Raw genomic sequence first — 19,133 nt, forward strand, 5'->3', positions numbered from 1 at the left:
CCTGAACACATTAGCAAACACTCGACAAATTTCTGCTGCCAGAATCTGGGAAATGACTACCCGAAACCCTGTCTTCCAACTCTTCGAGTGTGGGGAGATTGGTTGCATACACCTTGTCTTTTAACATTCCCCAAAGATAAAAATCACACGAATTTAGATCTGGAGAACGAGGAGGGTGGACAACTATCCTGTCGTAAAAAAAACCTCTGATTTGATGCATTGACCTTCATGAAATATCGGTACATCTTTTCGTTAGGTGTTGGTTCTTGAAAAAAAAAAAAGGATACATTATATTGTTCACATACGTTTACATTTACACTCTGCAAACCATCGCAAGGTGCATGGCAGAGGGTACATTCCACTGTAATGGTTATTAGGGTTTCTTCCTGTTGAATTCACATTTGGAGCACGGGAAAAATTATTATTTGAGTACCTGTCCAAACTTATTGTTTTATGGAAAAAGATTGGTCCAGTAATTCATCTTGCAGTAATTGCATACCAAACTCCTGTTTTCAGCTCATGCAGAGGTTGTTGATGTAAGTCATGATGATTTTCAGAGCTCCAACGTCGATTGTTATGAGAATTAACATACTCTGACAAATGCAGCCATGCTTCATCAGAAAATAAAGCATTTAAGGATCAACTTCCCCATCGTGCACAGACTGTAACAGCCAGTTGCAATAACGAGATCGAGCAACTGTATCTGAGTTCCTCAGTTGATGCACTACTGTGATTTTGTATGGTTTCAATTTCACTTTGTGCACAGCACTGTGAAGAGATGCTCTTGACACACCAGTCTTAAGTGCCAAACGGCACAGAGACTTTCTAGAGCTTCTTTCCAAGGCCTCTCCTGTTTTGTCTAATTTATTTTCGGGTAAAACACTAGGTTCTCTAGACATTCATTTGCATAACCAGATCCAGTATCTTGAAATTTTTTCACTAGTCTGTGTATTGTCGAATCATTGGGAACATGCATACTGGGAAATTTTTGTATGAATTCAAGCCAACATTCCACATACAATTCTATTTCTGTGTAGTTCAACAAAAGAAACACTCATTGATCCTTCATGTACACCATACCGAATGGAAAGACGACAGAAAACACCTGAACACTCAGTCACACAGCATAGAAGACACACACATGGTGTTCTGAGGATGAGGCCCAGCTACACACAGACAAGGAAAGCCCCAGATTCGGTGCAGTGGCAATAATGACATCTAACAACAATATTTAAAGCAATTAACCTTAAAAAAAAAAAACCTCGAAAGAAAACACCAGTACACTGAGACGCACAATGTAGGAGGCACACGCTAAGTATTGGTGTTCGAGAACTACGCATATCGACAGCCGGCAGACACGGCGGCAACAGACGGCAAACGCACCACACAAACTGCGGACCCCCTCCTGGGCGTCTTTCATGAAATACCATCTGTATTGGTTGTGTGAATAGTATAGCTGCAATAGGGGGCTGTCTTTTAGTGTGTTAGGTTGTGGGGTAGAGACTGAAGAGCATATATTGGTATCATTAGGTGAGTTAATCCCATAAATGGTGTCAAAATGTTTGAGACAAAGTTGTAATGTGTTGTATATGTAAATGTGATTGGAGTTGGGGATGTGGCGTTCACTAATATTTTATATAGCATAATAATTCACAGATAAAATTGGGATGATGTGGAAATGCAAGAAGATATACTGGACAGGTGTAGGAAGACAGGAAGAGCCTGTACCCAAAGTTTGCTTGTCCAGTAGTACAAGACTTTTATCTCCAGAGCAATAGGCCCCTTCAACTAGAAGTGAGTATGAACCATCACCACCTAAAAGTCTAGTGCCAGTATACTGATGACAACATACTGGAAAATGTATATGGAGACAGTTACAATCGGCTTGAACTCCTATAGTAATCTTATGAGGCACCGGCAGATTGCAAGGTAATATTAGATTATGCCTAGCAGAAGATGACATCAGGGTCACTTCGAGGGAAACAGGCTGTCACAATTAAAAACTTTAGAAGAGTATGTACTCTTAACAGTTTGATAAGGACAAGACCATATGGTACTGCTGTTCATTATGGGCATCTGCAAATGTGGACACTAGAAGCATATAAAGTGGTTGGCCTGGACAATTTCACAGGTTCAGTTACTGTTATTAACAAACCTTACACTGAATATAACATTCCTACCAGATATATTATTGTGTTCATCACTTGTAAGAACATAGAAGATCATCATAGTGTTGTCCAGAAGGAACAAAAATCTGTGGAAGAAGTGAACAAATAGGTAACAGACTTGAGTGTGGATAAATAAAATGTTTGGAACAGTGATAAAAATCAATGTAATTATGAAATTCTTCATTGTCCACACTGTCTCCCAGAGGAGAGAAAAATACAGATATTGTATTACAATTTATACATAGCTCTACATCCAACCATACAATTAATGTGGCCATATCAGTGAGAGGTAGTTAGCTAACAAGTCCTATTATCTGATTTCAAGAGCTGCAAGGCAGTTTTGGCCCAGATGTTTCAAACAAATTTGAAGCAACATGCCTATGAAACATTCATGTGGAGGCAAGCAAAAGTGGGAAAAAGATGAAAGAGCATATGAAAAGATATCTAATTATTCTAATTATAGCCTTGGTGCAGATGTACATGATTATGTGAAGAGCCTGATGCTGTGTGTTTGTTGGTCGGATCATAAAAAATTGTACTCTGTTGGATGAAAGTTTTCTGAACAGTGAATTTAAACCCAAGACGACAAAATATTACCATCCTCTTGACGTGTACTTCGTTAGGCAGTATAGGCTATACATGAGGAGGATTGTTGATTCTTGTAAGACTACAGTGTGAAAAACTGCAAGTGAAGTTGCACAATTGTCATGTTATCATCAGACTACACTCTGTGCTTTAAAACAAGCTTTCTGAACCGAAGTAAAAGCCTATGTTGTAATATGCTTGCCAAAAGGCAGGTTATGACGTAGACATACTGATATCATCATTTAAAAATGGCAATATTGCAGTGTTTGATATTGGACTGCTGTAATGCAGGAGGTAAGTTTGATATGAAGAAAGTGGCTTTAGGGGCTGTGAATATTGTTCTGATCCACTTTGTTTGGACAATTTGTTTGAAATCCTACACTTGTACTTTAAAGTTTGAATATCTATGCAACAGTATCAGGACAGTAGAAAAGATTGCTTTTCAAATAGTGTGATTATTTTAAGCAGAGGCAAATATGGCATTTGAAGTCACAGCATTGAAATATCTGTGCTTTTGTCTTGTTGCATCAGTATTTTGTTTCTTCGTGTTACCAGATTTCCTCTCTTAGACCTTGAATAGGTGATCGTTCAAATGTGTCTTATGCTAAGATGCCTAATTTTGTATTCAAATGGCTCATACCACTGTTTCTGATATGAACAATTTATACTCTAACCACATTTTTGTGCAGTTCAGAGCGTTCAAGGTCACAGCTTCCACTGCAACAGCAAATGTGTGTGGCCACCCTCTACCACTAACATTACCAAATGTGAAAATTAACATGTCAACCTCATAAAGATACGGGAGAAAGAACAGGGAAAAGAAGAATAATTATTAATGACTGTGGACACAAGTCTCTCATTCATCATGTTTATGACATGTATTTACCTGAAGAAAGCAATAGTTCGTAATTTAACTTCATTAACATGTTGAAATTTGATACATAAATAACTCTGCTCCCAAAATTGCAGGTGTGCAAACGTATGCTGCATCATATCTTGACAGAGATTCGCGCCGCCTGTCATATCTGGACAGATATATCCCCAGCCGACTTTTGAAGGAAGGTTCTGTTGGTGAGTAAATTTGGTTAGTCCAGTCACTGAATTAAGCATGTTGAAATCACTCATCGTATTTTCACTTTGAATCATTCGAGTCACACTAGATTTAACCTTGGACCAGTCTTTGAGATGTCAGTTCATTGGTTTAAGTACACAGCTTGTGGTCGTTATGAGAAAACATTATTGATTATGAGTGGAGAGTTCACATGCAGAATGAAAACTCTGTTATGGTTTGATATTTCAGTTTATACAAACCTGTATCTTGGGTAAACTACCAGACAAAAGGTGTGCAACAATGTAGAGGAAAAGGAACTATCGTACAAAGTTTGTGGCCACATGTGTTTCATTATTCATAGTCATAGGTAATGGTTTACATTTAATGTGGAAATTAATTAAAACAGTTGCATAATAATGACACTTAATTCTTTCACAATTCAAGAGATTTTGAAAATTATACTGCAAGAATATTAACTGGCATTTGGTTTAAATAGTTACATTATCTGCTACTTTTGCTGAATTTCTTTGTTGTCATCACAAGACATGAGTCACTAATGGAAGGAGAAGAAAGTTGTCTGAAATTAAAAACACTAAATATTAGGTATAGTAAGTGGCCCAAGAAAAAAAAGAAATGAGACAAGTCCAATTTTTAAGGAACTATTTGTTATAGAATATTGGTGCACAATGTTGTTGTGGTGTTTACTTTGAACTGTGTCTTTATTGTTTAACAAGTTCATTTTGCTGGACTGCGTCTTTGGTTGTGGCCAAGCAGTTTACCATATATGAGCGCTTGTATTCGGATGGAATCTGTATAACTTCTTGGCAAACAATATGCAGAATGTTTCTAAGTAGTGGAATGAGGAACAGTTGAATTCAGATACGTGTGTGTGTGTGTGTGTGTGTGTATGTGTGTGTGTGTGTGTGTGTGTGTGTGTGTGTTGGGGGGGGGGGGGGGGGGGGTGTTAGAGAATTCGGATGCAGGCTACCATCATAGTGTTGGGGACATTAATACATTCTACTATGCATTATGATAAAGATACAATGATACATATGTCATAAACAGTAAAGGATAGATTGAGAGTATAATTAAATGATGCAACAGCTGCCACCAATATTCCCAGGTAATTGCTGATAAAAATTTAGAAGCATATATCCAAAAGCAACTAATATCTACGCTCCAAGGGGGAAAAAAGACACACCAGAAAGGAATTATCCAAATGGGACAGAAATCGGTTGATGTGATGCACACGTACAGACAAACAAATGATTATAATTTCGGAATAATTGGGTGATTTATTCAAGTAAAAGAGTGTCACAAATTGAGCAAGTCCTTAATGAGTCGGTCCACATCGGGTCCATATGGAAGCAGTTATTCAGCTTAGCATTGATTGATGGAGTTGTTGGATACCCTTTTGAGGGATATCTTGCCAAAATCTGTCCAGTTGGTGCATTAGATTGTCAAAATCCTGAGATGGTTGGAGGACCCAACCCATAATGATCCAAATGTTCTTAACATGGGGAGAGATCTGGTGACCTTGCTGGTCAAGGTAGGGTTTGACAAGAATGAAGACAATGAGGGTGCCATTTCTTTTCATAGCAGGAGCCCTTTGGTTGTCATCTGCAGCATCCTCATAGCACAGCAGTATGTTGATGATATTAAATGCCCTATTTTGTTCCCCTTCATGGCAAGCCATCCTGGGCTTAAAATTTTAGCCAGCATGGGGCGAGAGTTTCTGCTGCTTGTCTTAGTGCTTGCCAAACCCTTCCTTGGCCAGCAAGTTCACCAGATCTTTTCCCAATTGAAAACATTTGCCGCGTTATGGGCAGGGCCCTCCAACCACTCCTGGGTTTTGATGGTCTAACATGCCAATTGGACAGAATTTGATGTGATGTCTGTCTGGATGATATCCACCAACTCTCTCAATCAATCCTGCACTGAAAAATTGCTTGCATAAAGTGCCATGGGTGGACCAACGTTTTACTGACTTGCTCAATTTATTAAGTTCTTTTTCATGAATAAATCATCCTATTTTCACGATATTGTCATTTGTTTGTCTGTAGGTGTACATCACACCTACTGAGTCCCACCCATTTGTCTTATTCTTTTCTGGTGAAAAGAATCTTTTGTTTTAGAGTGTAATTAAGGTAGTGTTAAAGGTTTGCAATCTGCAATAATTTAAGAAGATGAATTGTTAGCTGAAAAATATCATAAGTAATACATGGCAGGAGGCAAAACAAAATTAATAGGTCAAGATAATATCTGGGTTAAAATGAAATTGCAGACAAATGTACTAGTGTCTAAAAGGAAAATGTGCTGTAATTTGGACCATATTAGTAAACATTTTAAAGGGCTATAACACTGTGTCAAATGTGGGTTGATGCAGGAAAGTGTAAGTTAACATTATTTGTGTGTATTCACTTTGACAAGGGAAATTTAACAACATACTGAAATTGTCTGATGTTCTTAATACTGTGCCAAATATATGCACATGCTGTGTGCAACAACTTTTTCTTTAAAGATGCTGTCTCTTTCACTAGGGTACATTCACAATGGAGCTTCACTGCTAGCCATTTCTGTGGCATTCGATAAGCCACATGTGACCCCCAGGTCATGCTAAATGGTAAGCACCTCAGCGAGCTCAGTATTTGTTTGCTGGGTACGGGCTTCGCAAATCAATTTCCTGACCTGGGGGCTGGTAAGTGCTGCAAGTCCTCTGTAACTGTGTAACAGTGAGTGCTGGGCATGCTTCAGCAAATACCATGTAGCGTGGCGGTGGAATATTGTGTGTCACAGGGACTGGGGATCTTGGCTTAGCTGCCTGGATTGTGAGAATAGTTAAAACCTCAAAAACTCTTAATTTCAAGGTGCGACAAGGAGGCTCATGGCTGTTTAGGTGGAACAGTCATTTGTCGGCAACCTCTGAGGAACTTGCTACATCTCAGTTGTACAGGGTTTACTCAGGAAAGCAGGGGGCCTATCTGAGTGGACCATTATTTCCCTAGCTGCTCGTGGTACCAAGATAGGACCCTCAAACACAAACTTATTGACTCCTAGTGTCGATAGGGGTATCGCCTGGGAGTAAACAGCTTTCAAGGAATCATAAATACAACGATGGTTTGAACAGTTCTCGGAATCACCACGAGAGGTCAGCGCTAGCGCACCGAGTTGTTTACATGGTATTCATTGGACTGTTGCCTGTAAACACGTGCCACGTCAGTGCTGTTGGCAGAAAGCTGTGGCGGTGACGTGACTCTGTTGTTGTTCCCGTGCAGTGATTGCGAAGGTGGAAAAAATCGAGATTTGAGCAGTGATTAAGTACTTCGTAAAGAAAGGTATGAAAGCAAAGGACATTCATACCAATTTCCAGAGTACACTGGGGGACTCTGCTCCTTCATATTCAACTGTTGCCAAGTGGACAAATGAATTTAAATTTGGTTAGGAGAGCTTAGATGATGATCTGTGCAGTGGTCGGCCAAGACGTATCACTACTCCAGAAATCATTGCAAAGGTGCACAAAATGGTCATGGAGGATCGCTGATTGAAAGTGCGTGGAATTGCTCATGCTTGCCAGATGTCGTCTGAAAGGGTATATCACATTTTAACTGAAGAATTAGAAATGAAAAAGTTATCTGCAAGGTGGGTGCCGCGACCCTTGACCCTGGATCTAAAACGCGTGAGAATGGACATATCAGAACAATGTTTGGCCCGTTTTAGTAGAAATGAACAAGATTTTTTGCACTGGTTTGTGACCAGAGATGAAAATTTGGTTCACTACTATACCCCAGAGACAAAACAGCAGTCAAAGCAGTGGAAACATGCTGATTCTCCGCCACCAAAGAAAGCAAAGACAATTCCTTCGGTGGGAAAGGTCATGGCATCAGTGTTATGGGATGCGAAGTGGATTCTGTTTGTAGATTATCTCCTCACTGGGCAAATAATTACTGGAGAATATTATGCTAACTTTCAGGACAAATTGCAACAAAAGATTGCCAAAAAGGTCAGGTTTAGCAAAAAAGAAAGTCATCTTCCAACAGGACAATGCACGCCCGCACATACGTGCCATCGCCATTGCAAAATTACATGCACGAAGGTATGAATTGTTGCCACACCCACCTTATTCACCTGATATGGCTCTGTCGGACTTCCATCTATTCCCAAAACTGAAAATTTTTCTTGGTGGATGAAGATTCACTTCAAACGAAGAATTGATATCCGGAGTTGACAACTATTTTTCAGGCCTGGAGGAAACTCATTTTCGGGATGGGACCAAGGCACGTTGGACCAAGTGCAATAATCTACAAGGAGACTACATTGAAAAATAAAAACAAGTTTCAGTGATGTAAGTACTTTTTTTCTATCCTGTTCCAAGAACTTTTCGAACCACCCTTGTAAAAATGTGTATCTGGTGATCAAGAGGAAGGAGGGGATGTTTGGAAAAGTGTCCCTTTCTATATTCATAAAGGTTTAGAAGCACTTACTGGTACCGTAAAGTGTGCTAAGTGGACGCGAAATGGTTCTGTATTGGTTGAGACTAACAAGACAAAGCAGGTGGAACTTCTTAGGGCATCACAAAAGTTGCATAACACACTTACGTCAAGCAAGGGTGTAGTCACGTGCCATGATATTCTGGACATTGAAATTGCAGAACTCAAAAAAGTATGGGCATCACAGGGGATAGTGGATGTGGAGCTAAGGATGTGAAGGAATAATGGAGGAGTTGAGAAGACTACCACCTTCATTGCGACCTTCAGTTCTCTGACACTGCCTGAACACATTGTGTTCTGTAAATCTGTGGAATCAGAAAACTCTCTCTCTCTCTCCCTCTCCCTTCCCTCTCCCTCTCGCTCCCCCTCTCCCTCTCCCTCCCCCTCTCCCCCTCGCTCCCCCTCTCCCTCCCCTTCCCCTCTCCCTCCCCCTCTCGCTCCCCCTCCCCCTCCCCCTCTCTCTCCCTGCAGGTCTGGGGGTTAGGATAGGCACCTGCCTGTCGTAATAGGTGACTAAAAGAAGTCTCAAACTTTTTGGCCCTATAAGTTCAGGTCCCATATTATGGTTTGACCTGCCACTTTCCAAATTCTACAGAAGTGCGGGCCATATGGGGAAGGATGTCGCAGGTAGCGCATGAGTTATCCCTAGTGCCCTTACATGCGATCTCTGGAACCTCTTGTCATGGCTTTGCATCTCCATGTGCAATTCAACTATTTGGGCGAGGATATTTTCCAGAGTATGTCATCTTCTTCCATTGTCCCATGTCCTCTTTCACCCCCATGACAGTATTGAATATCTCTGCACCCAATATCCAGCACGGTAGCCAGTCCATTGTGGTGGGGCCATCATGTACCCATTTGGTGGTAGCCCCTTGACAACACAAGAATCACACTGCTGATGCCTGAGCTGTAAACTCCCCACATATGCCAAGGAGTAGATGCCTATCTTCCTGGGGTATTAGGACTCCCAGCAATGGCCATCATGCCAGGTAGCCTTTGCTGTGGCTGGGTGTTGCCCGTGGCGGGAGGCCCTGGTCGGAGTGGGTAGCATCGGGGCAGATGACCCACAATGAAGTGGACTAAGTCATCTCATGCTGGTGACCGTACAGCACCAGCAGTCTCTAAGAAGGGCAAGATCGAATACAATGCCGACTGGTATGACCCTAAATCGTTTCCCTTCCTCGCTACACCATGGGAGGAACGTAGGTCTACAGAAAGAAGAGAGCCATGTTCGCCTCAGTATTTAGTCTGTAGCAGAATGGATGGGATTCGTGTCTACCTATGAAGCCTCAGTTTTTTGTTGAATATTTTGAGGATAAGTTTGGGGAAGTGACAGCACTGTCCAAGATGAGAAAAGCGGTACAGTCTTGATTCAGATAGCATCCCCAGCCCAATCCCGGGCATTACTCCCTTGTGACCGGCTGGGTGATATTCCTGTTTCTGTCACTCCCCATAAAAGCCTCAACATGGTCCAGGGGATTATTTCCCATCGCTACCTCCTCTTGCAGTCTGACGATGAGCTCCATGCTAATCTAGAATGGTGGTGTGTTCATTTCATCCGGCATGTTTACAGGGGACCCAAAGACAACAGGTTTGCTACCAGTGTCTTCATCTTGGCCTTTGAGAGTGATTCATTGCCTGAAAAGGTCAAGGTGATGGTTTACCCCTGTGATGTTAAACCATATTGCCCCTCCCCCTGTGTGTTGCTTTAAGTGCTGGAAATTCGGGCACATGTCTTCCCACAGCACTTCCGATGTTACATGTTGAGACTGCGGACATCCATTGCATCCAGATACTCCCTGTGCGCTTCCTGCCACTTGTATCAACTGCAGAGAGCAGCACTCCCCCTGCTCGCCAGACGGCACAGTACTCCAAAAGATGCAGAAAATTATGCAGTACAAGACCCTGGACCAGTTGACTTAGCAAGATGCTAAACGTAAATTTTAACAATTACATCCTGTTCATTTGACATCCACATACGCTGCAGCTACATTACCATCGCCATCACAAGTACCAGACCTACCACACTCTGTGCCACGAACAGTGGGCCCTCCAAGCCTCCCAAATACATCTGCCCCCCTTGGTGCTAGGGGGAAAATCTTCTGCTGCTTCCAAAGTACCTACATCGGGAGCTAGGTCCCCCCCCCCCCCCCCCCCCCAAACGCAGGGAACGTCAGTCCCCTCGCCCCCAGCTGGAGAAGGAACAACCTCCTCTGGCTCCTCTCATGCGGAAGGGTGCCCTTGGGACCCTCTCTCCCAAGGTCTCTGCTAATGCCACAGTGGACACTCGCTAGTGGGTAAAGGAGCCAAAAGCTGCTGGACGAAGGGCTTCATTGTCTTCCACTGTGCCTGAAGCTACTTCAGAGAAGTCCTCCCAGCAAGACCCTAAAGAGAAACGAGAAGGCAAGCAAACAAACAAAGAAGTCTGCTAAGAAAAAGGACCCTCTGGTAGCCTCAACACCACCATTCCCTACCAATTCTGCAGCTGTGGATGAGGTGGAGATCTCAGCATCCCCTAAGGACTTGGAACTCACTGATGCCTCATCCACAATAGGAATGGATACAATACTCAATCAGTGGCAGCAGGTGACCCCTGATGCGTAACCGGCCCCCTTGTATGTTTCATGCCTTCCCAGCCTCACGATAACATCATCCTCCAGTGGAATTGGTGCGGTTTTTTCCGCTGCCTGGCTGAGCTATGGCAGTTGTTAAGCTTTACGCCTGCTTTCTGCATTGCCCTCCAGGAAATCTGGTTCCTGGCAATGTTGACCCCTGCCTTTCACGGCTATAGGGGATGTTATAAGAGCCTTAGTGACTATAATAGCTTGTCAGATGGAGTCTGTGTCTATGTCCTGAACTAAGTATGCTGTGAACCTCTGCCCCTTCAAACCCCTCTTGAAGCTGTGGCTGTCAGGATAAGGACGGTACAGGAAATAACTGTCTGGAATGTATATCTTCCTCCAGATGGTGCAGTGCCTCTGAACGCATTGGCTGCACTGACTCATCAACTCCCTAAACCTTTCCTGTTTTGGGGAGATTTTAATGCCGATAACCCCTTGTGGGGTTGCACTGTGCTTACTGGCCGGGATAGAGATGTCAAAACTTTACTGTCTAAGTTCGACCTCTGCCTCTTAAATACTGGGGCCCCCAGCATTTCAGTATGGCTCATGGCACTTACTCGGCCATTGATATAACCCTCTGCAGCCCATGACTTCTCTCATCTGTCCACTGGAGAGCTCACGATGCCTTCTGTGGAGTGACCACTTCCCCATCTTCATGTCACTCCTCCAGCTCCATTCCCGCAGATGTCTACAAAGATGGGCTTTAAACAAGGCAGACTGGGAAGATTTCACCTCTGCTGTCATTGTTGACTCTCCCCCACATGTGGTAGTTGAGCAGGTCACTAGAATGATTGTTTCTGCGGCGGAACACACGATCCCTTGTTCTTTAGGGTGCTCCCGGCGAAAGTAAGTACCTTGGTGGTCGCCGGAAATTGCTGTGGCCGTTAAAGAGCATCGACGAGCACTACAGAAACATAAGCAGAATCCTTCCCTATAGCACCTAATTGTTTTTAAACAGCTCCGTGCCTATGTTTGCCAGCTTATTAAAAGACGCAAACAGGCGTGTTGGGAGAGTTACGCCTCGACCATTGGGTGCCATACGTCACCTTCCCAAGTCTGGGCGAAGATCAGACATGTTTGTGGATACCAGACCCCGACAGATGTTACAGGCATTAACATCAATGGCGTGTTATCTACTGATGCAAATGCAATTGCCGAGCACTTTGCTCGAGCCTTCGCATCAGAGAATTATCCCCCAGCATTTCGCACCCTCAAATGGCGGGTGGAAAGGAAAGCCCTTTTGTTCACTAAACGTCACAGTGAGCCCTGTAATGCTCCATTTATAGAGTGGGAGCTCCTCAGCATCCTTACACATTGCCCATACACAGCTCGTGGGCCAGATCGGACCCACAGTCAGATGATTAAACATCTCTCATCCGACTACAAGCGACATCTCCTCATCATCTTCAACCGGAAACCTGTGCGATGGCATCTCTCTATCGCAGTGGCGGGAGAGCATCATCATTCCAGTGCTCAGACCCGGTAAAAACCCACTTGATATGGATAGCTATCGGCCAAACAGCCTCACCAACATTCTTTGTAAGCTGTTAGAATGTATGGTAAGTCGGCGGTTGTGTTGGGTCCCCAAGGCATGTGGCCTACTGGCTCCATGCCAGGGCGCTTTCTGCCAGGCTTGCTCTACCATTGATGATCTAGTCTCTCTCGAGTCTGCCATCTGAACAGCCTTTTCCAGACGCCAACACCTGGTCGCCGTCTTTTTTTGATTTTTGATTTAGCTTACAACATGACCAGGTGACATATCCTTGCCTCATTATATGCATGGTGTCTTCGGGGCCTGCTCCCAATTTTTGTCCAAAGTTTCCTATTGCTCCTTACTTTCCATGTCCAAGTTGGTGCCTCCCATAGTTCCCCCCATATCCAGGAGAATGGGGTCCGAAGGGCTCTGCATTGAGTGTATCTCTAATTTTAGTTGTCATTAATGGTCTATCAGCAGCTGTCGGACCGTCAGTCTCAGCTTCTCTGTATGCAGACTTGTGCATTTCGTACTGCTCCTGCAGTACTGGTGTTGCCGAGCGGCGGTGGCTAAAGGGAGCCATCCACAAGGTGCAGTCATTCCAGTTTTCAGCCGCGAAGTCATGTGCCATGCACTTCTGTCGGCGTCCTACCATTCATCTGGAACCAGAACTTTAAATTGATGACAATCCACTCACTGTAGTGGAGACATATTGATTCTTAGAACTGGTTTTCGAAGCCTGATTGGCATGGCTTCCTCATCTTAGTCAGCTGAAGCAGAAGTTATGGCAGCACCTCAATGCCCTCTGCTACCTGAGCAACACCAATTGGGATGCAGATCATTCTACGCTGTTGCAGCTCTACAGAGCCCTTGTTCAACCCTGCCTTGACTATGGGAGTCTAGTTTATGGTTCGGCGCCGTCATCAGCGTTGCGTTTACTCGACCCAGTGCACCACTATGGTATTCAACTGGCAGCAAGAGCTTTTAGGACGAGTCCGGTGACCAGCGTCCTGGTTGAGGCCAGAGACCCTTCATTGAAGGTTAGGTGTTCACAACTGCTCACCAGTTATGTTGCACACATTCATACTTCCCCTGAGCATCCCAATTACCGTCTCCTTTTCCCATTCACGGCAGCTCATCTCCTGCATCGGAGGCACAGGTCAGGGCTTAAGACTGCATTTCACATCTGATCTCTTCCGCAGGGACTCTGTGGTTGTGGTTCTCTGCCGGCTCCGCATTGGCCATACGTGGCTAACACATGGCTACCTCCTCCGTCATGAGGACCCACTTCGGTGTCACTGTGGCTCACATATGACTGTCAACCACATCTTGCTGGACTGCCCAATTTTAGCCGCTCTGCAGCGGGTTTTTAACCTTCCCAGCACCCTACCTTCAGTGTTGGGTGACACTGCCTCAACAGCAGATTTAGTTTTACATTTTATTTGTGAGGGTTTTTTCTTTATCGCACCATATAAGGGTGGGCATTTAGCCTTCTCTCTGAGGTTGCCACCCTCCCTGTATTTTAACTCTGTCGCACTTTCTTTGCATTTGTTTGTCTTGTTGGTCATCTTTTCCCTGCATGTGTTCATCTTGCCTTGTCTTTTTGGGGTGGACATTTTAATGTGTTGCAGAGTGGCTAGCTCTTCCTCTTTTATGACCAGCCAGCCCAGACCATATGCTCTATGGTTTTAATACCCTCTTCTACTTTTCCTTGTGGTGTATGTTTTCCCCGTTTTTTTGTTTGTTCCATTCGATTTCTTTATAGGTTTGGTGTTGGTTGTTTTTGTTGCTTGAGCCTAGCTTGTATCAGGAGAAAGGGACTGATGACCATGTAGTTTGGTCCCTTTATACCCCAAAGAAACAAACCAACCATCTCTCTCTCTCTCTCTCTCTCTCTCTCCCTCTCTCTCTCTCTCTCTCTCTCTCTCTGTGTGTGTGTGTGTGTGTGTGTCCAAAAAGAAGAGATACAGTACATTATTCTTTGATTCTCCAGACAAATGCGAGATTTGACACTTAGAATGTAGAGCACCTGCCCGCGAAAGTCAAAGGTCCCGAGTTTGAGTCTCGGTCCGGCACACAGTTTTAATCTGCCGGGAAGTTTCACATCAGCGCATGCTCCGCTGCAGAGTGAAAATCTCAACCTCAATGCCTACTCATTATTTCACTGTACTTCAACCACTTTCTGCAGATGCTCACAACAGCAGCACATGAACAGCCAACCAGCTTCACCATCAACCTCTTTCTGTTCTGCCCTTTGTCAAAGTTGCTTAAGTAAGTGGATTTCCCAATTTGCAATGCCTTGCCACATCACATCACATGCCCACAGATAGAACTCCAAAACAAACTTCCAGAGATTGCTCAGGGATATATTCTGAGTATTTTTGTGTAAGGGACCCGGGATCTCCAGTGCAATAATTCAATTATTATATATTGTGTTTGTTACTACAATTATCCATGTTTCTGTGAAAATATCTTCACAACACTGAAAAAGCCAGTAATACGCAATAGGCAAAATGTACAACACAAAACACAGAGTAATGTAACAACCATCAGATGCAAAAGTACTGTGATCTGGTTTTCATCACCACAGGAACAGCTCAGCTTAGATTTGTTGTGCCATTCTTCCATTGCGTCAGTGAACTCACAGACGAGGTATGTATCAGCCAACTCTATCAGTAAACCCATCCATACTTATGTCAGTCACTGTTAAGTAGAACTGATATGGCCTGATAACAAACAAGAGTCAGGACTGATTGCAAGTGTGAAGGCCGAGAGTACATTGGTCACTACTATTGCCAACAGCAAGTAACGTGATGGAATACAAAAAGTTTGTTTCCAAGCAAGACACACTGCACATACCGTCGACACCTGCACTATTGGGCACTATTTTCAGTGCAATACAGATACAATGTTAATGGGGCCAAGAAACCAACTAATGAGTTGACAGAGGCGGTGGGCCCTATATATGATGGGGAGTTTTCTTTTTAGTTTAGAACACCATAGCAACCAGCACACTTTATTTTCAGCTTGTTATGATGAGTTGGGAAAATTTTACTAACCTCTTCTTGATTATAGTGTTATAATGTTCCCACAGCATCTGAATTTATGGAACCATGGGATACCTGTATTACCAAGTAAATCTTTCTCTTTGCTACATACTGAGCACATGTCTTACCATTTTGTACACATTCTTTTCTCTTCTTCATGATGTCCCTATAGTGGAAACCGAATGGCAAATTGTTTTGCACAGTAATGAACTTTCTCATTAAATTCTATATTTTAATGAGCTTATTTCCACAGAAATTCTTTTCTTCTTTTAACATTATCTAGTTCTTGAGAAATATTTATAAGTATTGATTTGTAGAATTGTTCCTATTTTGATACTGAAGTGTTCTAAGACAGAGCCGTGACTCAGATGCAATAAGAATTTCTGAGGCATAGATCTTTATTGCATACTGTGATGTTAGCACTGTGGCTATAGTTTCAACAGTAGATGTGGAAATATATTATAGCACACCTTACAAAATTTTCTCTTATAATTTTAGAACCATTGTTGTAAACATCAAATGAGCTGGTCTAGTTTCCTTCTTTGTAACTGTAAAATTCACTATTTAATCTGGTATTATGTTGTTGTGTATAGTGTTCATTCATATGACAAACTGGCAGTAGTTTCAGATATACGAGGGTTATCCAGAAAGTAACAGACATTTTGAAATAAAAAATCAACAGTATGGAAAAACCAGATTTCATTACACTTATTTTAAAGGTATATTCTTAAGCTATTTTTACAAATAATTGCCGTTCAAACTGAGGATCTTACCATACTACCGAGCGAGGTGGCGCAGTGGTTAGCACACTGGACTCGCATTCGGGAGGACGACGGTTCAATCCTGTCTCCAGCCATCCTGATTTAGGTTTTCCGTGATTTCCCTAAATCGCTTCAGGCAAATGCCGGGGTGGTTCCTTTGAAAGGGCACGGCCGATTTCCTTCACCATCCTTCCCTAACCCGAGCTTGCGCTCCGTCTCTAATGACCTCGTTGTCGACGGGACGTCAAACACTAACCACCACCACCACCACCACCTCTTACCATACTGTAGCACAAGTTTTCAATACTGTCTCTCTAAAAATCTACTGCAACCACTGGTTTATACTGGAATGCAGTTCAGCATAAATATCAAAGTGTTGTGTAGCGACCCATGTCTTCATTGCTGGGAAGACGTGGTACTCACTCTGTACCAAATCTGAGATGTATGGTGGATGACCAAACGCTTCCCATCCAAAACCCTGTAGGAGCTCCCATGTGTGAATGGTAATGTGTGGACGTGCATTGCCATGAAAAAAACAAAATGTTTGTGCTATGTTCTTCCCGACGCTTGTTTTGTATCACCTGTCTTAACTTTTTCAGTGTTTGGCAACGGGCTTGCAATTTTTTGCCAACAAAACCTTATCACAGAATGCACCTCACATGTGGTGGGATTTTCTATTGCAGTACACAATTTAACATGTCACAGAGAGCAAAGTAACAAAGACACAGACCGCATGCTGCCACTGCTGAATGCATACTGAGTGTAGGACCTTTACAGCACCAAGATAGTGGCTGTAGCCCTGCCCACTGCTGCAGTAGACCAAAACATCTGTTTACTTTCTGGATAGCCCTCGCATGTTATCCTGACAGACAAATAATGGTAGTTTACTTGAGGAAAAAACATTTTCAGATAAATGTTTTAGTGCTCTGTAAGATTTATCTTTGTGATGAATTCTGATATAAATATCAAGAGTTTATTGCAGTTTTTAATAACTAAGCTGCTCTCATAGAAAAATTTCTGAAAAGAAATTATTTATATGATAGCAACTGTTCCATTATTTGTAGTAACATCCCTTTCTCCACCACCAGCATTACATCTCCTAGCTCTCAATACGAACACAAGCAAATAATAATCTTTCAAATTTTTCAAAAACCTTTTGGTTTGGAGTGGTATATAATGTACATCCATGTTCAATTACAGAGCCTTTTCGTGATTTATATATCATTAACAAAATCTCTTGTTGATCACTCCACCAAACTTGGGTCATCAATAGTAACAGATTGACAAGTTTATTGCAGTTATTTATGAAGTTCAAGTTCCGTGGCAGGAGGAACAAGACTTTTGGTCAGGTGAATACTTGGTTATAAATACAAAATCAAATAGGGGTAATGCAGGAGTAGGTTTAATAATGAATAAAAAAATAGGAGTGCGGGTAAGCTGCTACAAACAGCATAGTGAACGCATTATTGTGGCCAAGATAGACACGAAGCCCACGTCTACTACAGTAGTACAAGTTTATATGCCAACTAGCTGTGCAGATGATGAAGAAATTGATGAATTTTATGATGAGATAAAAGAAATTATTCAGGTAGTGAAGGGAGATGAAAATTTAATAGTCGTGGGAGACTGGAATTCGAGAGTAGGAAAAGGGAGAGAAGGAAACATAGTAGGTGAATATGGATTGGGGGTAAGAAATGAAAGAGGAAGCCGCCTGGTAGAATTTTGCACAGAACATAACTTAATCACAGCTAACTCTTTGTTCAAGAATCATAAAAGAAGGTTGTATACATGGAAGAATCCCGGAGATACTAAAAGGTATCAGATACATTATATATTGGTAAGACAGAGATTTAGGAACCAGGTTTTAAATGGTAAGACATTTCCAGGGGCAGATGGGGACTCTGACCACAATCTATTGGTTATGAACTGTAGATTAAAACTGAAGAAACTGCAAAAAGGTGGGAATTTAAGGAGATGGGACCTGGATAAACTGACTAAATCAGACGTTGTACAGAGTTTCAGGGAGAGCATAAGGGAACAGTTGACAGGAATGGGGGGGGGAAGAAATACAGTAGAAGAAGAATAATGGGTAGCTCTGAGGGATGAAATAGTGAAGGCAGCAGAGGATCAAGTAGGTAAAAAGACGAGGGCTAGTAGAAATCCATGAGTAACAGCAGAAATATTAACTTTAATTGATAAAGGAGAAAATATAAAAAATCAGTAAATGAAGCAAACAAAAAGGAATACAAACGTTGCAAAAATGAGATCAACAGGGTTGGCTTGAGGACAAATGTAAGGATGTAGAGGCTTATCTCACTAGGGGTAAGATAGATACTGTGTACAGGTAAATTAAAGAGACCTTTGGAGAAAAGAGAACCACTTGTATGAATATAAAGAGCTCAGATGTAAACCCAGTTCTAAGCAAAGAAGAGAAAACAGAATGGTGGAAGGAGTATATAGAGGGTCTATACAAGGGCGATGTACTTGAGGACAATATTATGGAAATGGAAGAGGATATAGATGAAGATGAAATGGGGGATACGATACTGCGTGAAGAGTTTGGAAGAGCACGGAAAGACCTGAGTCGAAACCAGGCCCCGGGAGTAGATAACATTCCATTAGAACTACTGACAGCCTTGGGAGAGCCAGTCCTGACAAAACTTTACCATCTGGTGAGGAAGATGTATGAGACAGGCGAAATACCCTCAGACTTCAAGAAGAATATAATAATTCCAATCCCAAAGAAAGCAGTTGTTGACGGATATGAAAATTACCAAACTATCAGTTTAATAAGTCACAGCTGCAAAATACTAACGCGAATTCTTTACAGACGAATGGAAAAACTGGTAGAAGCCAACTTCGGGGAAGATCAGTTTGGATTCCATAGAAATATTGGAAGACGTGAGGCAATACTGACCCTACGTCTTATCTTAGAAGAA

The 19,133-nt window shown here is 42.5% G+C and overlaps 1 protein-coding gene across 1 annotated transcript in view; it reads left to right on the forward strand.

The window, feature by feature from the left end:
• The window catches only part of LOC126471301 (uncharacterized), a 196,945-nt gene that overhangs the window by 37,793 nt on the left and 140,019 nt on the right, over positions 1 to 19,133 (forward strand). Inside the window, exon 5 of the mRNA XM_050099421.1 lies at positions 3,723 to 3,824. Within this exon, the coding sequence (XP_049955378.1) occupies positions 3,723 to 3,824 (102 nt within the window). The remainder of the gene's footprint in view (positions 1 to 3,722; positions 3,825 to 19,133) is intronic.

This window comes from Schistocerca serialis, chromosome 3 (assembly GCF_023864345.2).
Source record: "Schistocerca serialis cubense isolate TAMUIC-IGC-003099 chromosome 3, iqSchSeri2.2, whole genome shotgun sequence".
In the NCBI taxonomy this organism is placed as follows: Eukaryota; Metazoa; Arthropoda; class Insecta; order Orthoptera; family Acrididae; genus Schistocerca; species Schistocerca serialis.